This window comes from Gobio gobio (assembly GCF_949357685.1).
Source record: "Gobio gobio genome assembly, chromosome: 8".
Lineage (NCBI taxonomy): Eukaryota > Metazoa > Chordata > Actinopteri > Cypriniformes > Gobionidae > Gobio > Gobio gobio.
This window is the reverse complement of record NC_137114.1, coordinates 30,369,801-30,390,586: the sequence shown is the minus strand read 5'-3', so window position 1 is coordinate 30,390,586 and position 20,786 is coordinate 30,369,801. Positions and strand designations below refer to the sequence as shown.

General features: G+C 36.2%; 1 protein-coding gene across 1 annotated transcript in view; it reads right to left on the bottom strand.

The window, feature by feature from the left end:
- The window catches only part of pitpnm3 (PITPNM family member 3), a 99,359-nt gene that overhangs the window by 67,472 nt on the left and 11,101 nt on the right, over nucleotides 1-20,786 (bottom strand). Inside the window, exon 2 of the mRNA XM_079824221.1 lies at nucleotides 8,505-8,600. Coding sequence (XP_079680347.1) covers nucleotides 8,505-8,600 — 96 coding nt within the window. The remainder of the gene's footprint in view (nucleotides 1-8,504; nucleotides 8,601-20,786) is intronic.

Genomic DNA, 20,786 nt, shown 5'->3' with positions numbered 1-20,786 from the left:
TCAGTCAAATGCAAAATCAGAGTACTATGCAAACCTTCAATAATTAAATGTTAAATAAAACAACTATTTTTTTTATGCATAATCTACCTTTATATTTAATTTACCAATGTCTTGCTGCTGACCTTTGACGATGAAAATGACTAGATTTTTAGTTTTTATTGGTAAAACTTTTTTCTCCTGCATCCTATTCTACCATTATCCAGAATGGCAGCACAGCAGAGCTGCGCCCTCTACTGTTAATGCGTGAATTTACATTTTTACCTCAGCCTGGGGCTTATTATTTAAATTTTGGTAATGAAGAGGTCTTTACCGTTGCACAAAAATATAACTTTTTTGTTATAAAAACAAAACAAAAACAAGCCCAGCCCAGGTGAGAAAAAGTAATGCAAAAGTAACGTAACGCATTAAACTAAACTAAACTAAACTAAACTAAACTAAACTAAACTAAACTAAACTAAAATAAATTAGTTACTTTTTAAGGGAGTAACGCAATATTGTAATGCATTACTTTTCAAAATAACTTTCCCCAACACTGGTCATGTCTGTGCACATATGCAGCAAGTACAGAAATCCCGTGTTAATATTAGATCTGTGTACTAAAGCGAAAGCAGCGTAATATACAGTACCTACTGCTATATCTGCTGTTAATATGAATCAAACAACAAAAGATAAACAGAAAATCACTCACTGCTCTTGACTGAATGAACTTTAGTAGCTTTATTAAAAACACATTTCTTACTTGAATGCTGCTGCTAATGCTCTGGCGAGGAGATACACATGGCGGACTTTGTACAGCTCTCTGAGGGCGGGGTATTTGCTAATACGGCAGTGTCCATCAAGACTTGTGGGTGGGGTCTGTGAAATGTATGATGTCACTAGCTATGCTTCCATCCACCTGTTTTTATCCGCATTTTGGGATATAGCATCAAAAAATGCTGAATGGAAACGCCAAGATGCGCATAAATTCTAAAAATGCGCATAAAAAACGTATGCGCTCGTTTGAGTAGGATACATTTCTATCCGATACGAAAACATGCGCATAAACTACGATGGAAACGCATTTACCGAATAAATTCCTTGAAAAAAAATCATGTGACTTTCGCGATGTAACAGCATAATTGTAGTAACCAGCGGAAAAATCATGTTTGCAAAACATCTGAAATGCTGTTTTGGTCATTCAGAAGTCTGTTGTCAAAGATGCTCGGTATATTTCCCTCCTGTCTTACATGACTGCGTTCCCAAACAGCAGCATCTGCCTCTGAAAGCATGACAACACGTTTATTGAGACGCACAAGTTTCTCTGAGATGCAAATGATTTATTATATACGAAAATGATTATATATGGTGGCTCCTGTTTCTTAGTGATTTTTTTGCGGTAGTTTATCAGGCTGAATGAAAAGTTGATTTCTCAATTCATCATGACCCCTTTAAAAAGTTTGAAGAGTATCACAGTGTACTTGCCAGTGTCAATTTTGACATGCATTTGGCGCTTGGTTAGTGTTAGTTTTGGACCCTGGTTGAGATGCTGTTCTGCACATAGATGCTACATGGTACCACTAACTTACATAGTGCTGTCAGAAGCTACAGTATACATTCATTAAATGAATGTTATTTTAATTGTATTTGAAAACGCAGCAATTTTGCAATTCTTGATGATGATGATGATGATGATACTTTATTTGTCCCCCTGAGGAAAATTACATCCCTGCATCCTCTAGAGAAAGACACTCCATGATGCGACTTGAAGGAGATCAACCCAGCGGATATGAGAGGCATGGATAGGGCAAGTGAGAGTCTGACACGCATGAAAGGGGCTTATGTGTCATGGAGGTGAAGGCAGGCTGACAAAGCTGGAACCGTGATGAGCTTCAATTTCCCTGCCGCTCACCGCTCTGATCATCTGTAGCACACACTGACTGACAGGGGTCAATCTCACAGGTCAGTGAAGAGGAGTCAACAACAGCCAGTCGCCACACAGACCCAAAGAGACACACAACCTCTGATTTCACAAAAACACATTTGAGGTGTCACTCACACAAAAAGCCATTAAGTTCGCACTCAAAGTCTGAGCCAAAACACTTGACTGAGGCTCTCCTTACAAAAAAGATTGCTAAACAAACACTCAGCCACAAGAAAACAACATTTAAGTGTGCACAACATTTCTTTTGTCATATCTGAGAGAGTTCTCACAGGTCAAAACAAGTCTGAAAATGACACTCAGTGGAGACCATTATCTGCAATGCTTTGAATCATGAAACTGACAAGTTTAATTCTTTAGAAAACTAAATTTACCAAGAGAACAAACAATCTCAGCATTAAAGAAGCACAATAAAACCATAGAGCCACATGCCAATTTTTTATGTTAATTGCTTTGGATGGCCCTGCTCAGAATGGATTCTCATTGGTCCAACTACACAACTGCTCAAACTACCGGCCGGTAAGATATTTTTTATGTTTTTGAAATAATTATTTTATGCCCACCAATTTGATCAAAAATACAGTAAAAACAGGAGTATTGTGAAATATTAATACTTTTTAAAATAACTGTTTTCCATTTTAATACATTTTAAAATGCTATTTATTCCTGTGATGGTAAAGCTGAATTTTCAGCATCATTACTCCAGTCTTCAGTGTCACATGATCCTTCAGAAATCATTCTGATATGCTGATTTGGTGTTCAGGTAACATTTCTTATTATTATTTTATGTTGAAAACAGTTGTCATGCTTTTTGGATTATTTTATAAATATAGCATTATAAACAAGAAACCAGAATGTTTTTTACTGTAACAATGTAAAAATCTTTACTGTCACTTTTGATCAATTTAATGTGTCCTTGTAGAATAAAAGTAATAATTTCTTGCAAAAAAAAAAAAAATCTTACTGACCCTAAAGTTTAACTTCTAAAGCATTTCAAAATTGAATTAAAATGGACTCATCCATCACATAAAGACAAAGGAAACAAAAATAATCATTTTTATTTATAACTAAATTAGATCTAAATATTTTCTGATACACAAAGTGAGGATTTAAATTGATTTAGTAATATAAGAATGCTTTGTATACTTTGGCAATCATTGTCATAGTCCTTAGCAAACAACTTTGTGTTGGTCCCTCTGTGCCTCCAGCCTCGGTTAAAATAAAATGCAACGTGGCAGTATAATTCTTTAAACTCCCTTCAGGGCAAGTTATTTCAGTCAACAGTCATCTTGGTAATGTACCCAGGCAGTTATTTTCTAAGTGGGCAATAATGTCACTATAGTGTTCTAGAGTAAACAGACTCTCCCTTGATCATTCAAGAGTAATGCTAATGCTTCATGCTAACTCTTCTCTAAGTGTAGACAAAATTCTATAGTAAGAAGACCCTTTACATCAGTCAAGCTCATATATACACTACCGTTCAAATGTTTGGGGTTGTGACGTTTTTATTTTTATGCTTACCAAGGCTACATTTAGTTGATCAAACAATACAGTAAAAACAGTAATATTGAGAAATATTATTGCAATTTAAAGTACCTGTTTTCTATTTGAATATATTACGATGTAATTTATTCCTGTGCAGCTGAATTTTCAGCATCATTACTCCAGTCTTCAGTGTCACATGATCCTCCCGAAATCATTGTAATATGCTGATTTGGAGCTCAAGAAACATTTCTTATTATTATTATCAATAGCCACTTCTCGTTGATTAACTGTTCCATTCTGTACAGGTATGGTTTAATTTTCCACTGTGGGGCTGATAACGTCCGCTCTTTGGAATGTAATAGATATGTCTCAGCCCTTGCCTTGGTAATGCAAGACTTTACAGGCATATGCGATGTAAATAGTGACCGTGTTATGGAGGATGATTAGATATTTCTTTTAATTTTATTATTACTTGTATTTACTTTGTTCAAATAGCACGCTAGCCAGCTACGAAGAAACTGGTAGCCAGCAGACAAGTGACCAACAGACAAGTGACCAATCCTGAGTGGCGATGTCACTACACACATTCTTAGTTAGCCAACCGTGCTGAGAATTCCCGGGCTGAGAACGTTTGTAATAGTGTTGCGTCGAACCAAGCTCAAATGGAAATATTCTTAGAACCTTTCATCCCAATTGAAAAGCATCTGAAGTTGAAAACAGTTGTGCTGCTTCATGTTCTTTGATGAATAGAAAAAGAACAGCATTTATTTGAAATAGAAATCTTTTGTAACATTAAAATGCCTTTACTGTCTTTTGGTCAATTGTATGCATCCTTACAGAAATAATTTCTTTAAAAGAATTACTGACCCCAAACTTTTGAACTTTTAGTGTATATAACACAAATGTTTGTCTAAAAAAAAAAAAAATATATATATATATATATATATATATATATATATATATATATATATATATATATATATATATATATATATATATATATATATATATATATATATATATATATATATATATATATATATATATATATATATATATATATATATATATATATATATATATATATATATATATATATATATATATATATATATATATATATATATATATATATATATATATATATATATATATATATATATATATATATATATATATATATATATATATATATATATATATATATATATATATATATATATATATATATATATATATATATATATATATATATATATATATATATATATATATAAAGAAAACAGCCAAAAACATTTTAGGGAGCTACACTATATTGCCAGGATACTGGGTATTGGGACGCCCCTCCAAATCATTGAATTCAGGTGTTCCAATCACTTCCATGGCCACAGGTGTATAAAATCAAGCACCTAGGCATGCAGACACTTCTATAAACATTTGTGAAAGAATGGGTCGCTCTCAGGAGCTCAGTGAATTCAAGCGTGGTACCGTGATAGGTTGCCACCTGTGCAATAAGTCCATTTGTGAAATTTCCTCACTAATAAATATTCCACGGTCAACTGTTAGTGGTATTATAACAAAGTGAAAGCAATTGGAAACAACAGCCAATCTGCCACGAAGTGGTAGGCCACGTAAAAAATCACAGAGCGGGGTCAGTGCATGCTTAGGCACACATTGCGGAGAAGTCGCCAACTTTCTCTAGAGCAGTGGAGACGTGTTCTCTGGAGTGACCTATCAAGCTTCTCTGTCTGGCAATCCAAAGGACGAGTCTGGGTTTGTCGGTTGCCAGAAGAACGGTACTTGCCTGACTGCATTGTGCCATGTGTAAAGTTTGGTGGAGGGGTAGGGGGGGATTATGGTGTGGGGTTGTTTTTCAGGGGTTGGGCTTGGCCCCTTAGTTCCATTGAAATTAACTCTTAATGCTTCAGCATACCAAGATGGCCCCTTCCTGTTCCAACATGACTGCGCAACAGTGCACAAAGCAAAGTCCATAAAGACATGATGAGCGAGTTTGGTGTGGAAGAACTTGACTGGCTTGCACAGAGTCCTGACCTCAACCTGATAGAACACCTTTGGGATGAATTAGAGCGGAGACTGCGAGCCAGGCCTTTTCATCCAACATCAGAGCCTGACCTCACAAATGCGCTTCTAGAAGAATGGTCAAAAATTCCAATAAACACATATACACTAACCTTGTGGAAAGCCTTCCCAGAAGAGTTGAAGCTGTTATAGCAGCAAAGGGTGGGCCAACTCCATATTAAACTCAACGGATTAAGAATGGGATGTCATTAAAGTTCATGTGCAGGTAAAGGCAGACGTCCCAAAACTTTTGGCAATATAGTGTATCTGGCATGTTCCCCAATCCATGCCGCTGTAACATCTGGACTTTAATTGAGGTTCTGTGTTGTGTGGGGGGACTCATCAAGAATGAATGAAAAATGTGTTCCATGAAAGATAGATGTGGAAAAATGCATGTTACCGATTACATTATACACTGCTACAACCCATTCTTTTACAATTTTTTTTACTGTGTGGGAGACAGACACAACAGCTCATATAGACAATGTGAATGAATTATAGTGCTGAATTTAACCTAAAACGTAAAGCTAATTTTATTTTGAACACCAAAACAATAAAAGGAGAAGTGACTCAAGAGACAATGTGATCTTGTTCGCACCTCTAATTAAGAATCAGCCGTTTTAATCGCACCTCTCTTTACTTATAGATATGTATATGTAGATGCCACATTATACCACTCCAGACACGTCGGCGCGCCACCATCTTTAAATGGCCAATGTGTCATCACTCACAGTAAGAATCAATGATGCCACAACATTGCGCAGTTTCTGGTTGTGAAACTGTCGAGATGTTTGACCGTTCCAATATGGCAGATGACATACGTATTGCGGCCCATAGAAACTGCCACTAATAAGGCATCTATGTACAGTCAAACCAAAAATTATTCAGACACCAGATATCATTTTTTACAAGTGGGTGCAGGACACTATAATCAATTTATGTAAGTGAGGATGGCAAAATAAAGTAAACTGTGACATATTATACCCAAAAATTCTTCATACAGTGGAATAGCAGTAAAATTAATAAACATTTGGGACCAAAATTATTCAGACACTTTGTGTGTTTTACTTAGTTGCAACTTTTTACACCACAGACTGAACAAAATTAAGCATTGCTTGGTAATTGGCATTATCTAATTGTGTACTTAAATATAACAGCTGACAGCTGATTGGTTTATTGTAATCCATTACATACCTTTCAATCAAAGTTGTTATCAAGAAATTTGTTCTGACGCAGTTTAACTTGTCATACTTTATTACCATTTTCTAAACTATAGCGAATAAACTGTGATAATGTGAGAAAATGTTGAAGGTGTCTGAATACATTTTGGTTTGACTGTATATATGTCTATCACTGCGTCCCAATTCGCAAACTATCCGTACTAAATAGTATTCGAAAATAGAATTAGTATGTCCCAAATCGTAGTATGTTGAAAACAGTATTCCAAAGATACCCGGATGGTTTACTATTTCTGGTCAGAATTCGAAGTGCAGATCGACGCACACTCTAACGGTTGATATTGCCCACAACCCATTGCGAGTTGGACAAGGATTCGATTAGAACTACAAACGCGGATAAAAAGTGTTTAAAAAACGGCAAACATGACGGTTGTGTGAGTCCGACAGTTAAGTAGAGAGGTTTAGATAAAGGGGTTTGAGTGATCAATTATCAGTATTTAACCTGACGAAAAGATATTTATTCAATGTTATCCACATTATATTTTGCAGCAGCATTGTGAACTTTTGTAATGATACGTTTGGCCATTCACTTTTAAATGCACCATTATATTTAAACTGCAAACACATGAGGGGAGTCTCTGCATTAAAGACCCATGAACACCCCTACATTTCTCTCCGATACGGTAGGAAATTAAACTGAATGTGGGGGATTTTAACTGTGATGATGATTGACAGGACAGTTTATACGGTGACGGGATGCACGTAACTAAGCGACAGAGTCCGTTATAGATGACGAAGTAGTATGTCCCAAAGCTTGCATACTCTTCTGCTACACACTCAAAAGTATGTACTTTTTCTTCACAAAAAGAGTACATACTTTTAGGTCGTAGTATAAGTAGGCGAATTGGGACGCAGCATATGTCTTCACTGACCAAATGTAAGTGGCTGCTCTGGGACTCGACTGCCACAGGTTTGAAAAGCACAGTATTGAGCTATAAACTAGCAGGAAACTCCCTGTATCTGTTCATCTGCTTATTTACATGCTCCATTCGATGGTGACCCTATTTGCCTAATACTAGTTCCTCAACATATGCATGTTATTTAAAAAAAACTTCCTGCCATACATTTGTTTTGTTAAACATCCAGTATGGAAATAAGTCATAAAAGGAAATAAAATGGGTTGCAATGGGTTGCTTGAGTACGAAACATATCCTCAAGTTGCTGTACCTGCACGGTAAGTTGCTTTGGATATAGGAGTCAGCTAAATGTAAATTCTTCCTATGGAAAAAGATAATGGAGGTGTAATGCTGACAAAGGAAAAGTGAAGCCCAGTCCATGTAGATAGAGGATTTTGTTTAATCATGGCATTTTGCTGAAGATGCAAATCTTGATCTATATTGTATGGACCTCGACTGGCTCGCTGGTGCAGGGACACTTTTATGAGCTGTCAAGCACATATGGCTGCCAGTTTTCATCATTTTGATTATAAAGGCTTGTTATTTGGACCCCATTACAAACAAAAGTAGGCTAATGTTAAATCAAGGATTGGTGCATGCTAATTTGGAGGACACACTACACTGTTCAACCATGTGACACCACAACAATCCACATCACAATAAAAGAATGCCACAGTTTAACATTTGTGTTCATCATGAAAAAAGTCCTTGAATCTACTTCAAGTTTACAGCTGTTTTAGTGCATACTTCAGAGGAATACATCCATAATGTAAGGAGACACCTGTAATAGACAGACTATATGATGGACATAAAAAAGAGAAAGAAAATAGGGCACAGATGCTGAAGCCATCAGGTTATTACAAAGGGTGGGAAATAAGTGACACTTACCTCGAGCATCAAAAAACTCATCATCCGAGCTGTCAACAGATTCCTGGGCGATGTTCTGCATGCGCCAGTGAGAAGCGCTGTGCTTGCACAGGGACGCTAAGGGGAGAACATGAAAAAGATACGATCAAACCAAAGGTCACAAGTTCTACATGCAATTACTGAGCATTGTGTGACTAATTAATTATACATGCATGACGTTAGTGCTATTTAATATTAAGACGTGAAGACGTCCAAAGGAATGGAGCGGTCGAGAATTAATTGAAAGTATGTTTTTTAATTAAGAAAATTGCAGATGCAGGGAATCTAAACAAGAGTAAAGAACATGCTTAGACGACTTGTCAAAATGTTGTTTCTAATTATCTTAAAAACCTGTAGTGACAAATATAAATTAAAAGACAAACATAAATTGTGTAAACCTATACATAAGCCCATTTTATTTATATTTTCATATTTTCAACAAATTAATTTATGCATAATACTTTCATTTATTTACATTTGCACATTTATATAATATATATATATTAGGGCTGTCAAAAGATTAATTGAGATTAATCGCATCCAAAATAAAAGTTTGTGTTTACATAATATGTGTGTACTCTGTTTATTATTATTTATATATAAATACACACACAAGCATGTATATATTGAAGAAATTTTTTTTTTAATATATATAAAACATTTATATTTTTATAAATATTATAGATTATATAAATGTATATACATGCAAATATTTCTTAAATATATACATGAATGTGTGTGTATTTATATGCAATGCGATTAATCGCGATTAATCTTTTGACAGCCCTAATATATATATATATATATATATATATATATATATATATATATATATACACACATGTATACACACACACACACACACACATACATACATAAATTAGATTTTAAAAAAATAATAATAATTTGAGTTGGAGAGGACTTTGATGACTAAATAAGGAAATATTATTAGAATGGTTAGGCAAAGAATGATTATAGGCAGGTGTTAATGTTTGACTGGTAGTACAGTGTTTGCCACTTTTAGTTTAATATGAACCAGCTTTATAGTGTTGAAAAGCACCTTGAGATATCTCATGCCTGATCTCCAAAAGCTTTAGACACAAAAACTATTTTCTAGAAAGTTCATCCATTCTAGTACTTGTTGGTAAGTGATATGACTACTTTTTGTTGATGTTAAGAGGATAGTAAGTAGTAAATGGCAAAGATCTTAAACACAAGATGATTCTACCAACCAGTTAGGATAACTACTATATTTCCCAACTTTGCACAACTCATTAGTACCCTAGTGGAAAAAACTTATACCAAAATGCATTTAAAATATGTATACTAAACTAAACTAAGTATACTAACAATCCATTAATATAGTTACATATCGCTTGAGACTTACTGATATAATTATTATATTTAATTTATTAAGCCTAAAATGTGGTTTAATATCACCAAGGATAATATGATCACTGTATAAGATCAGTCTTTAAATGCAAGATATTTAAAATGTACCTAAAGTATACTTGTAATATTTCCACTTTAGCACAATCAAATATACTTTGATTATATCAATTTAGTATACCAAAAGAACAATTGCAGGGTATTTCTATTAAGTACATGAATATGTAAATGTATTTGTAGTATACATACTTAGCATAGGATAAATGTATTTTAAATATATTTTGGTAAATGTATTTTTCACTAGGGTATAGACAGCATAAAATAAATCATCTTCAACAAATTATTTCCAACTAATAATGTGCTCACAAAGCATAGTCACAATAATCTGGGCCTTTTGGAACAACACATTCTAATAATCATTGGAGCCCTGGGCTGTTTAATTCTAAAGTTAATAACTTTCTAATCTAATGACAGATAGCGGCAATAATGCAAATTACAAATCAGTGTAAGTCAAATGAAAGTTATCCTCTCCCAATCATATTAAGTGGGCCATGATTTAATAATTATAGATCTGCGTCATTGTGAGTGAACATATAGCAATGGGGATTTTTGACGCTTTATAGCTCAAATTGCCTCTTTACTCAAAGCATTAAATCCTCAAGTAATGTAAATCTCGTTACATAAACAAACACAACAAAGAAAACCAACTGTAATCACTGAGAGAATTTCATTTATATTGATTCAGTTAGCAGATGCGACTTACAAATGAAGAAAAATACAAGCACAAGAGATTAATAATGAAGAACTATTGTCAGCCGGACCACAGAAAATGATTTAGCCAATTTGGTTGGTATTACTCAAAAAGTGTCACCTAAGCTGCCAAGCTGACAAGTTCGTCCCCCTACTGTCTCGTGCCTGGACCTCCACATGATCCTGCTCACTCTGTTGAAACAATAACGTCTCAGCTTCCATACCTGGGGCTCGGAGTAGCTCAAAGGTTTTCATTCTCTCACTTTGACTGCTTGAACCCCACATCACCATGCGGGATTTAATGAGCTTTTCATCTCTCCCACAAAGCCAGCAGGTCAAAAGTTGGCACTATTAACACATACAACGCGTTTGACAGCGACATCAACAGCAATCAGCCTTTTCATTCCTGATGCTATTGTCTGGACCCTACTGAGATCGTATCACCTTCCAAATCCTGCCAGACAACGTCTAGAGATAAGTCACCAAAGAATTTAATTAAGGCATTGAAGAGTTCAAAAATATTAGCATTATACAGTGGCACCAAAAGTATTTAGACACTGCAACCACACTAAACAGAATACTTCAACATTGTAGGTAACAATATCAAAACAAATGGCATCTTCTGAGAACTATTAAAGGGTTAGATCACCCAAAAAATTTAAATTATGTCATCATTTACTCACCCTGTCATTCCAAACCCGTAAGACTTTCGTTCATCTTTGGAACACAAAATGAATAATTTTTTACTTAAATCTGAGAGATTTCTGTCCCTCCATTGACAGCACACAACTACCACTTTGACGCTTCAAAAAGTTCATAAAGAGATCGTAAAACTGTGAATTGATCCATATGAATTGAGCGGTTTAGTCCAAATTTTCTGAAGAGACATGATCATTTTATATAATGAACGGATTGAATTTATGCTTTTATTCACATATAAACATTTATCATCTCACACATCAGTTTTGGTAAACGGAAGCTCAAGCATGTTTTCTTGACGTGTGAGAACCAATGAGGTTCATTCTCGAGTGTTATGCAGTGGGCTTGCTGCGATAGTCGGTATTGACGGTATTACCGGTGTTCAGGCGACACACTGGTTACATCACATGCCCACCGCGGCACCAACCCCACCGTCGTTTAGATTTTTTTATAGTAATAAAATCATTTAGTTCAGTTATAGAAAAGACACTACTATTAAAAACTGAACGAGTATGCCCAATACAGTGCAAACCGAACGAGAGTCGCAACACAAACTAGCATCAGGAGTCAGATTTTATTTGTCAGGAGAGCGAGGAGCTGACAGACAAGATGATCACGGAAGATTTGGTTTCAAAGTGGAATGTAAAATCATTGTACTGTTTTGTTGTTGTGTTTTCATTAAGAATAACAGGCTAATAAACCCACAATTCAAGCAACCCACCCCCGAATTGGCGCTAATTCTAAACCGAAAGTAAAATGTGCACGGCCGCACTGTCGTTCATTCGCGGCTGCACAGTCATTCACGGTGCTTATCCACCGGCGCATTTTCAGTTCATGCCTATGGAAGCTTAACTTCAGTAGGAATTAATAGAAAACACTCGATTTGATGCGCTTCATTATGAATGCCCGAACGGCCATGCGCATTTTACTTTCGGTTTAGAATTAGCGATTTAAAAGCACCCCCTGGTATTACCGGTGTTGTCGCACATCGATTAACCGGTGGTCACATCCCTATTACTCAGCACTTTTGCGCAGTATTTTGAGCTTCCGCAAGAACCAATGAGGATAGTTCTCATATAAAGTGATCATGTCTCTTCAGAAAATTTGGACTAAACCGCTCAATTCATATGAATTCGTTTTTAGCTTTATGAACTTTTATTATGAAATCCAATAAAATCTTACGGGTTTGGAATGACATGAGGGTGAGTAAATGATTTTGGGTGAACTAACCCTTTAACTTAATGTTGTTTTATAATTTAAAACCGAACATTTTTGTTCAAACTAATATTTTCTTATCTAATGCAATAACATAATATGGTGTCCAAATTAAGTGTCCACATTCTTGAGGCAACCGCATATATACGATTTATAATATCTCATTGAAATTTAAGATGATACATTAAATAATCGGCCAAAAATTCCACTTTGCAATCAGTTACTGTATAAATACTGAACTAATTATCTTACATGAGTGATGGTAATCGTAGAGCGAACAAAAACATAAAATTTTAAATACTTTGATGGAGATTAAATGCTTTTCCCATTGGGATGCAGGAGGGCAGGGGGGACTGTTTCATTAATGCTTTCTAAACATTGAGAAATGGCTTTTAAAGCTTGGTAAATAGATTTACAGAGGAGATAAAGAGGTGCAGATTAGTTTAAATGAGGAAGTCCAGTGAGGCCTGTCTTCAGAGAAAGGAGGGTGGATATAACCTCAGCTCCTGCACTAAAGCATCCCTAATTGAGTCTATTCAGCTTTCCCATTTTCACAATTCTAATCACATTCATCCATAATTCACCCTGGAATGAAAGGGAAAGGTTTACTTTTTTGGCAAAGGAAAAACGCATTAGAAAACATGAATAGCTTCAACCAGTAACAAAGGTGGTCATGGTTTTGGCAAGCTATAATCAAAGTAATATTATAAACCACAGCATAGCTGAACCGAGATGAATTTCATTACAAGTGGCATCGTTTGCCTGGCTTCGGTCTAGCAAGTCATGCAGGTGATAATTTTGCACTAAAACAGCAACACAATAAATCTGGCTGAGAAGAGAATTTACTTCAGCCATGAAATTGGTATGGTCTCATGAATGATGCATTTAAAGAAACCCAAAACAATGACAAATCATTTGGCCAGCTTCCTCTAGGTCAGGATAGCTGCATGTGCGCTCTTCTGTTTAATTGCATCATCATACAAGGGAATTAAATGAAACTGAATGCATGCTGAAATAGCCTTTCTTTAAAACTTATAAATTGAGTTTGAACTTAAAATTGAACTAAAAGCTTTAATCATTTGTTTTAGCACAAGTCATACTTAACCTTCAGACGTCTGCACTAGTAAATCGGAAGTGCTATTATTCAGGTAGCTAATTATAATATATATAATATCAATGTGTGTAACAGAGGTATCCACTGGAGGCAAGTTGAAGGACCCATGTGCAGTACTTTATTCACAACAAAACATAAAAAAAGGACTTGGCAAAAACAAACTATAAAGAGCTTTAACTAACTCACCGACAGCGGGTTACAACACTCAATACTTGACCAAGACACATGGCAAACACGAGGGCTTAAATACACACAGACTAATGACAAGACAAGTGACACCTGTGAACAGTGATGAGACAATGAACCAATGACATGACAACACATGAGGGCATGGGAATCACATGACAATGCAACACATGACAAAACCAGGAAACTGAAAGGACAAGACAAACTAGAAACATGACAGTAAAACATAAGAACATGATAACCTTAAAACATGAACAGGGAACAATGAACATGAACCAACACCAAAACACCCTGTGACAGTGTGTATGTATCCCAAGATTTCTTACAAAAGGAGATTCTAATATTTATAACTGATATACTGGTCCCATACAGGACAGAATCAACATCCCTTAAGCCACTACACTCTCACCATGCATTTATTTGCACGCAGTATAGCGATGCAAAAGCTTTGGCATAACGAATGTAAAAAAAAGCCCCTAAAACTGAAACCATAACTGAATCGTTCACTCAACCATTTCATTCAAAAGCACGGATTCATTCAAGAATGAACACCATTACTGTGGGTTGCTTGGAGACTTTCAACAGTTAATTATGCTGTGGATCGTTTGAAACTATTTTCATAGGTGGAACAAAAACTGTCAATTTTGTGTCTAAAATGTAATTTACTCGATATTAACTTCTTGTTTATTGAAGTGTTGTAAACCCAATTCAAACAGATATATGTTTGCTCCATAACCAGTGTAACTATACACCTAATTTTAGAGTTGTGAGTGCTGGGTTAGGGCTTGTGATTAGGGTCGTTGTCGTTGTTGGATATGTCCCCTCTCCAAGGCAGCACAGTACAAAAAAGGCATTTGCTCCTGAGCACTCATGACACAAATCACTGAGAGGCTTGCTCTTAATCAAAAACATAATAACTACTAGATAGCAGCTGCTTTCCTCCAGCAATCTCGTGTTTCTCTCTTTCTTTAATCTTTAGATCTCACCCTCCCTTTTGCACTTTCTCCCTCTTTCTCTCCTAACCTTCAATTCCTTCCTCTTCCCCTCTTAAGCCTCACCCTGTCACCCACGCACTCAAAAAGCTCCTCCACCATTTCTACAAATGTTCTCATCTGCCTCGTGTTAAAGCCCCTCTAAAGAAAAGTGCTGAGGTAAAGGCATCAGAAGGATCCCATACTGCATTGGTTTTAAGCTTGCACACTGTCTGTCTGTGTGTGCGTGTGTGTGTGTGTGTGTGCGTGTGTGTGTGTGTGTGTGTGTGTGTGTGTGTGTGTAACAAGACAAGACAATAAATGAAGATCATAATGGCATACTTGTTGGAAAACAATATGATTTTGTGATTTCCAGGTCTAGATGCTTGATTGGGGGGATGGGTGGAGGGGTGGAGGGGGGAGGGGTGCTAGCATGGATCACTCCCCTATGAAAATAAAAGTGACTTCAATAAGTGATTTTTGATCAAACTGCTTTTTTTAGCCCATTTTATTTAAGCATAATGAGAAGTATTTTCAAGTGAAAAAAGATACATTAACTATTTAATTTATCTATAATGTTCCTGCAGCTCAAACAGAGAAGTGTTACACTAGCATTGCCAAAGTCACAGGATCAAAGGGATCATATAATGCGATTTCTTGGTTTTCCTTTCTCTTTGTTATGTAGCTGTTTGTGCATGTATAAGATCTGCAGAGTTACAAAGCTCAAAGTCTCAAACCCAAAAAGATATTCTTTGTAAAAGTTAAGGCTCTAAAATGCTTAATTCAAAAACACCCCCACAAATCTACGTCAGTATGTGGGGGCATAACACCGCCCAAATGTATTCGCAAAGTCTGCAGCCAGACGCTATTGAAGAAAGAAGGCGCAACTTTTATTCTCACTGTGGTACTGTTGCCGTCAGCACCACCATGTCGTGGAGACTGTGTTTTTTGTTGCGAAAGCCAAACTACTTTGTTTCCAAAAGAGGACAGAATTAGAATTTTTTTTTTTATTATACTTAATTTATATTTTTTATATTTTATTTATATTATTTTTATTTTATTTTATTTTTATATTTAGTCTCTTATGCTCACCAAGTCTGCTTTTTTTAATTAAAAATACTGTAAACACACTTATATTGTAAAATATTATTACAAATTAAAATAACTTTCTTCTATTTTAATATATTTTAAAATGTAGTTTATTCCTGATTTAAAGCTGAATTTTCCGCATCATTACTCCAGTGTCACATGATCCTTCATAAATCATTTTAATATGCTGATTTGTAGCTCAAGAAGCATTTCTTATTGTTATTATCAACGTTGAAAAAGTTTTTGCTGCTTAACATTTTTGTGTGTGTATATATATATATATATATATATATATATATATATATATATATATATATATATATATATATATATATATATATATATATATATATAGCGATCAGGCATAATGTTATGATATTAAAAATTACCAACACCTTGCTAATATTGTATTGGTCCCACTTTTGCTGCCAAAACAGCCCTGACCCGACGAGGCATGGAGTCCACTAGACCCCTGAAGGTGTGCTGTGGTCTCTGGCACCAAGATGTTAAAAGGAGATCCTTTATGTCCTGTAAGTTGTGAGGTGGGGCCTTCATGGTTCGGACTTGCTTGTTCAACACATCCCACAGATGCTCGATTGGCTTGAGATCTGAGGAATTTGGAGTCCAAGTCAACACCTCAAACATGTTGTTTTGCTCCTCAAACCATTCCTGAACAATTTTTGCTTTGTGGCAGGGTGCATTATCCTGCTGAAAGAGGCCACAGCCACCAGGAAATACCGTTTCCATGAAAGGTTGTACATGGTCTGCAACAATGTTTAGGTAGGTGGTACGTGTAAAAGTAACATCCACGTGAATGGCAGGACCCAAGATTTCCCAGCAGAACATTGCCCAAAGTATCACACTGCCCACCGGCTTGCCTTCTTCCCATAGTGCATCCTGGTGCCATGTGTTCCCCAGGAAAACCACGCACATACACCCAGACATCCACGTGATGTAAAAGAAAATGTGATTCATCAGACCAGGCCACCTTCTTCCATTGCTCCATGGTCAAGTTCTGATGTTCACGTGCCCACTGTTGGCACTTTCGGCAGTGGACAGGGGTCAGCACGGGCACCCTGACTGGTCTGCAGCTCTGCAGCCCCATACACAAAAAACTGCGATGCACTGTGTATTCTGACACCTTTCTATCAGAACCAGCATTAACTTCTTGAGCAATTTGAGCTACAGTAGCTCACCTGTTTGATCAGGCCACACGGGCCAGCCTTATCTCCCCACACGCATCAATGAGCCTTGGCCGCCCATGACCCTGTCGCATTTTAGAAATTATATTAGAACGCCTGACAGATCTGAAAATATTGACCTTTTTTGCCTCCAAAACATATCATATCATAATGTCCATGAAACATTCAGATGGTTGCTCAGACCATCAAATATCAGATGAAGTGAGTCATACTGTTTTTATCCACTTCAAATATTTTAATATTTGGTATGTCCAACTTTTGCAGCAATTACAGCACACATCTCTCTGGCATAGTTTCAATATATTTCCTCTGAGAACTTCAACACTAATTTTATCCCATGCCTTCTGCAACTGAAGCCAAAGGCTTTCCTTTGAATGTACAATAGATCTGTCCAGTTTATTTTTCCAACTCGCCCCAAATGTGCTCGATGGGGTTGAGGTCGGGACTTTGAGGGTGCCAGTCCATCATTTTCAATGTTCCAGCTGATTCTGTCGCAGGTAGTTCTGGCAATAGTAAAGAATGTTTCGGGTCATTGTCCTCTTGAAAAATAAATCCAGGCCCAATAAGACGACTCCCAGATGCCATGTGTTCAAATCACTTCGGCCACCACTGTAACATGCATACATACACATTTTTTATATATATATATATATATATATATATATATATAATAAATTGATAAAAAATAATAAATTTATATATTTTTTCACATCAGTCCAATCAAATACAAAATTATTTAATTTGATTTATTTATAATTTTAAAAGAAATTAAATGGGGTCAATTATAAAAGGTAGGGGGTAAATTATGCCAGCAGTATTAATGTAACTGTTGTTATTCTTTCCCCTTGCCCACTTGAACATTCAAACCGTAGACCGACTTTTTAGATATACGTAGATAAAGAGGAATACTCTCATCTGTAAGCCTGCATTACCAAAGAAAGTGTGTGCGCTTGCAGCATATGTGCCGTGCGGCTTGTAAACACCTCCGTTTGGCAGCTCAAAGCAGCACCGCACACGCTGTGAAACGGCACATATGCCACAAAAAACACTAGTGTGATAAATAACTTAGCATTACGAAGCAGAACTGTGATACTAGCCTAAAAGACCACAAATGCAAAAGCTGATGCTGCCAGGCAATGCAAATACTGACAAAGGCTGTATTTCCAGGCAGTTTAGGCTAAAGTCCACTGTTTTCAGTCCTTTACGATTGTTGCTTGTCACATCTTGGGTAAAAGCCCAAGGAGACTTGCAAAATCCATGATCTTAGGACTTTGGACATGATTGACAATGCTGACTGGTCAATATTCCTGAAGATAAGACCCCTTAAGACGGCAAAATCATATCATACGGACATGCAGACAACAAACGGCATGCAAAGGTGAGTGTAAGCAGGGGGAAAACCACATCAGGGTCACAACATCAAGAGGGGATTGTGAGTAAACTGCAGGGAACAGAGCCACTTGATTGGGTTACTCGAGAGCCGCCTCCTCCGCCAAAGCTCAGCTGAGGACTGAAGCTCGCTCTGATGGATGTTAATTGTGCCTTTACATAACGGGGGAATACAAACACAATCGAGACACTCTGTTAACAAGACAGTGCTGTCGTATCGCTTCCAATTTGTGGTCAGTTTTTGCCACCTCAACTGTTCCACAAAACACATCTGCACACAGCTTTGAAAGGAAGTGTTTGTTGTCATGCGAAAGATCCAATTACGAAGTACACAGTCATCATCATCTATTTCCATATTGATCATGTTGTCGTATTACATCAATGCATGCTAATCACCTACATGGCATCTATGGCATGCAATCAGGGACGTGCACAGGTAGGGCTCAACCTGTGCAGAGCACATGCCCTTTTTGCCCTTACACTCCGAAGTGCCATTTTTTTTTGGTGGTCGTGTTTTTTGTTCCTGCTTCAATAAATCAATGGTTTTGGTAACTGCATTTGAGTTTGACTTTTGTAAAATGTTAATAATATATTGATGAGTAATACAACCACATTTAATTTGTTTTTCCACAGAAAAATCATAAATAAGCAAAGGTGCGCCCATAGACCGTCAAGAGCGCCCGTGCTGTTTGCACAAAGCGACTGAGTGATCCTCGTCATCTAGGTCAAACACTCTAAAAAATGCTGGTTTAAAAATAACCCAATTTGGGTTGAAAATGGACTAACCCAGCAATTGGGTTGTTTTAACCCAGCGATTGGGTTGTTTAAACCCAGCAATTGGGTTGTTTTAAGCAAACATTTAACCCAACCGCTGCGTTAAAACAACCCAATTGCTGAGTTAAAACAACCTAATTGCTGGGTTAGTCCATTTTCAACCCAATTTGGGTTATTTTTAACCCAGCATTTATTAGAGTGCAGTGAAACAAAACGTTATTTTTTTAAGAGTGTTTTTAAACTGTTTAAAATCCAATGTGCAGAGTTTGGACCGGTTTAAAATGATACATTCTAAAAAATGCTGGGTTAAAAAGAACCCAAGTTGGGTTGAAAATGGACTAACCCAGCGATTAGGTTGTTTTAACCCAGCATTTGGGTTTTTTGAACCCAGCAGTTGGGTTAAATGTTTGCTTAAAACAACCCAATTGCTGGGTTAAAACAACCCAATTGCTGGGTTAGTCCATTTTCAACCCAACTTGGGTTATTTTTAACCCAGCATTTTTTAGAGTGAATATATTTCTTAGAAATTTGTTCTTTGATTTATGACTACAAATACAATTGTTAACATTTAGTAATATTATGGTTGAATGTTTAATTAATTTACGTTGTTGATATATGCACATTCGCTAGGCTATCTATAGCTATTTTTTAATCTAGTATTCGATACTCTCTGCTCGTTTTCACGTGTATAAGCGTAGTAAAACATGGTTAATGTTGTCGTTACATTAAGTGCAAATAGGCCGTCTTTTTCACAGAAGGTCTGGTTGGGTCAGTCAAAATTGCAGAAGACACCATGTTTATTACATCTGTGATAGTGCAGGGGTAAAGCGCATTGTTTGTGCAAATTGATCACGGTTCGAATCCACGTTTTGCTGAACTTGCTCAACTTCAACTTCCCATAACACAGAAATTTGAAAAGGCTTTTTTTTTCTCAATAAAAATAAATAAAATATTCAAAAAGTGGAAATAAAGCATGTAAAGTATTAGGGGTGGGTGAACAGAGGGTACCCTTTTTCAGTTTCAGCACATGCCCCTCAAAAGGTCTGTGCACGGCCCTGCATGCAATACATACATAAATAAATAAAAAAATACAGTCAAGAATAATGATTTGTTTTTGTTAACACCCTCCTTTGAACCACGAAAAAAATGTAATTTCGTTACTGTACTGTTGAACAATAAATAAAATAAAAATCACTAAAAGCCATCCTTCCACTGGAAAAAATAGTCCCTTATCATGAACAGCTACAGAAGTTACATTATTATGCCATTAGATGTGGCAAAAGCTGTCTTTATGAGTGAATCAATCAGTAGCGAAGACTTTTATATTCAAAGGACTGAAACTTGTGAACACGGGTGAAGCGGTCATAGCCATGTTTGAATACGAGATTGGAACTAACCGTTAATTAATACATATATATATTCAATAATTCAATAATTCAATTCCCAATCACTTTGCAAGAACAATATTAAAGTGGACCCCAAAATC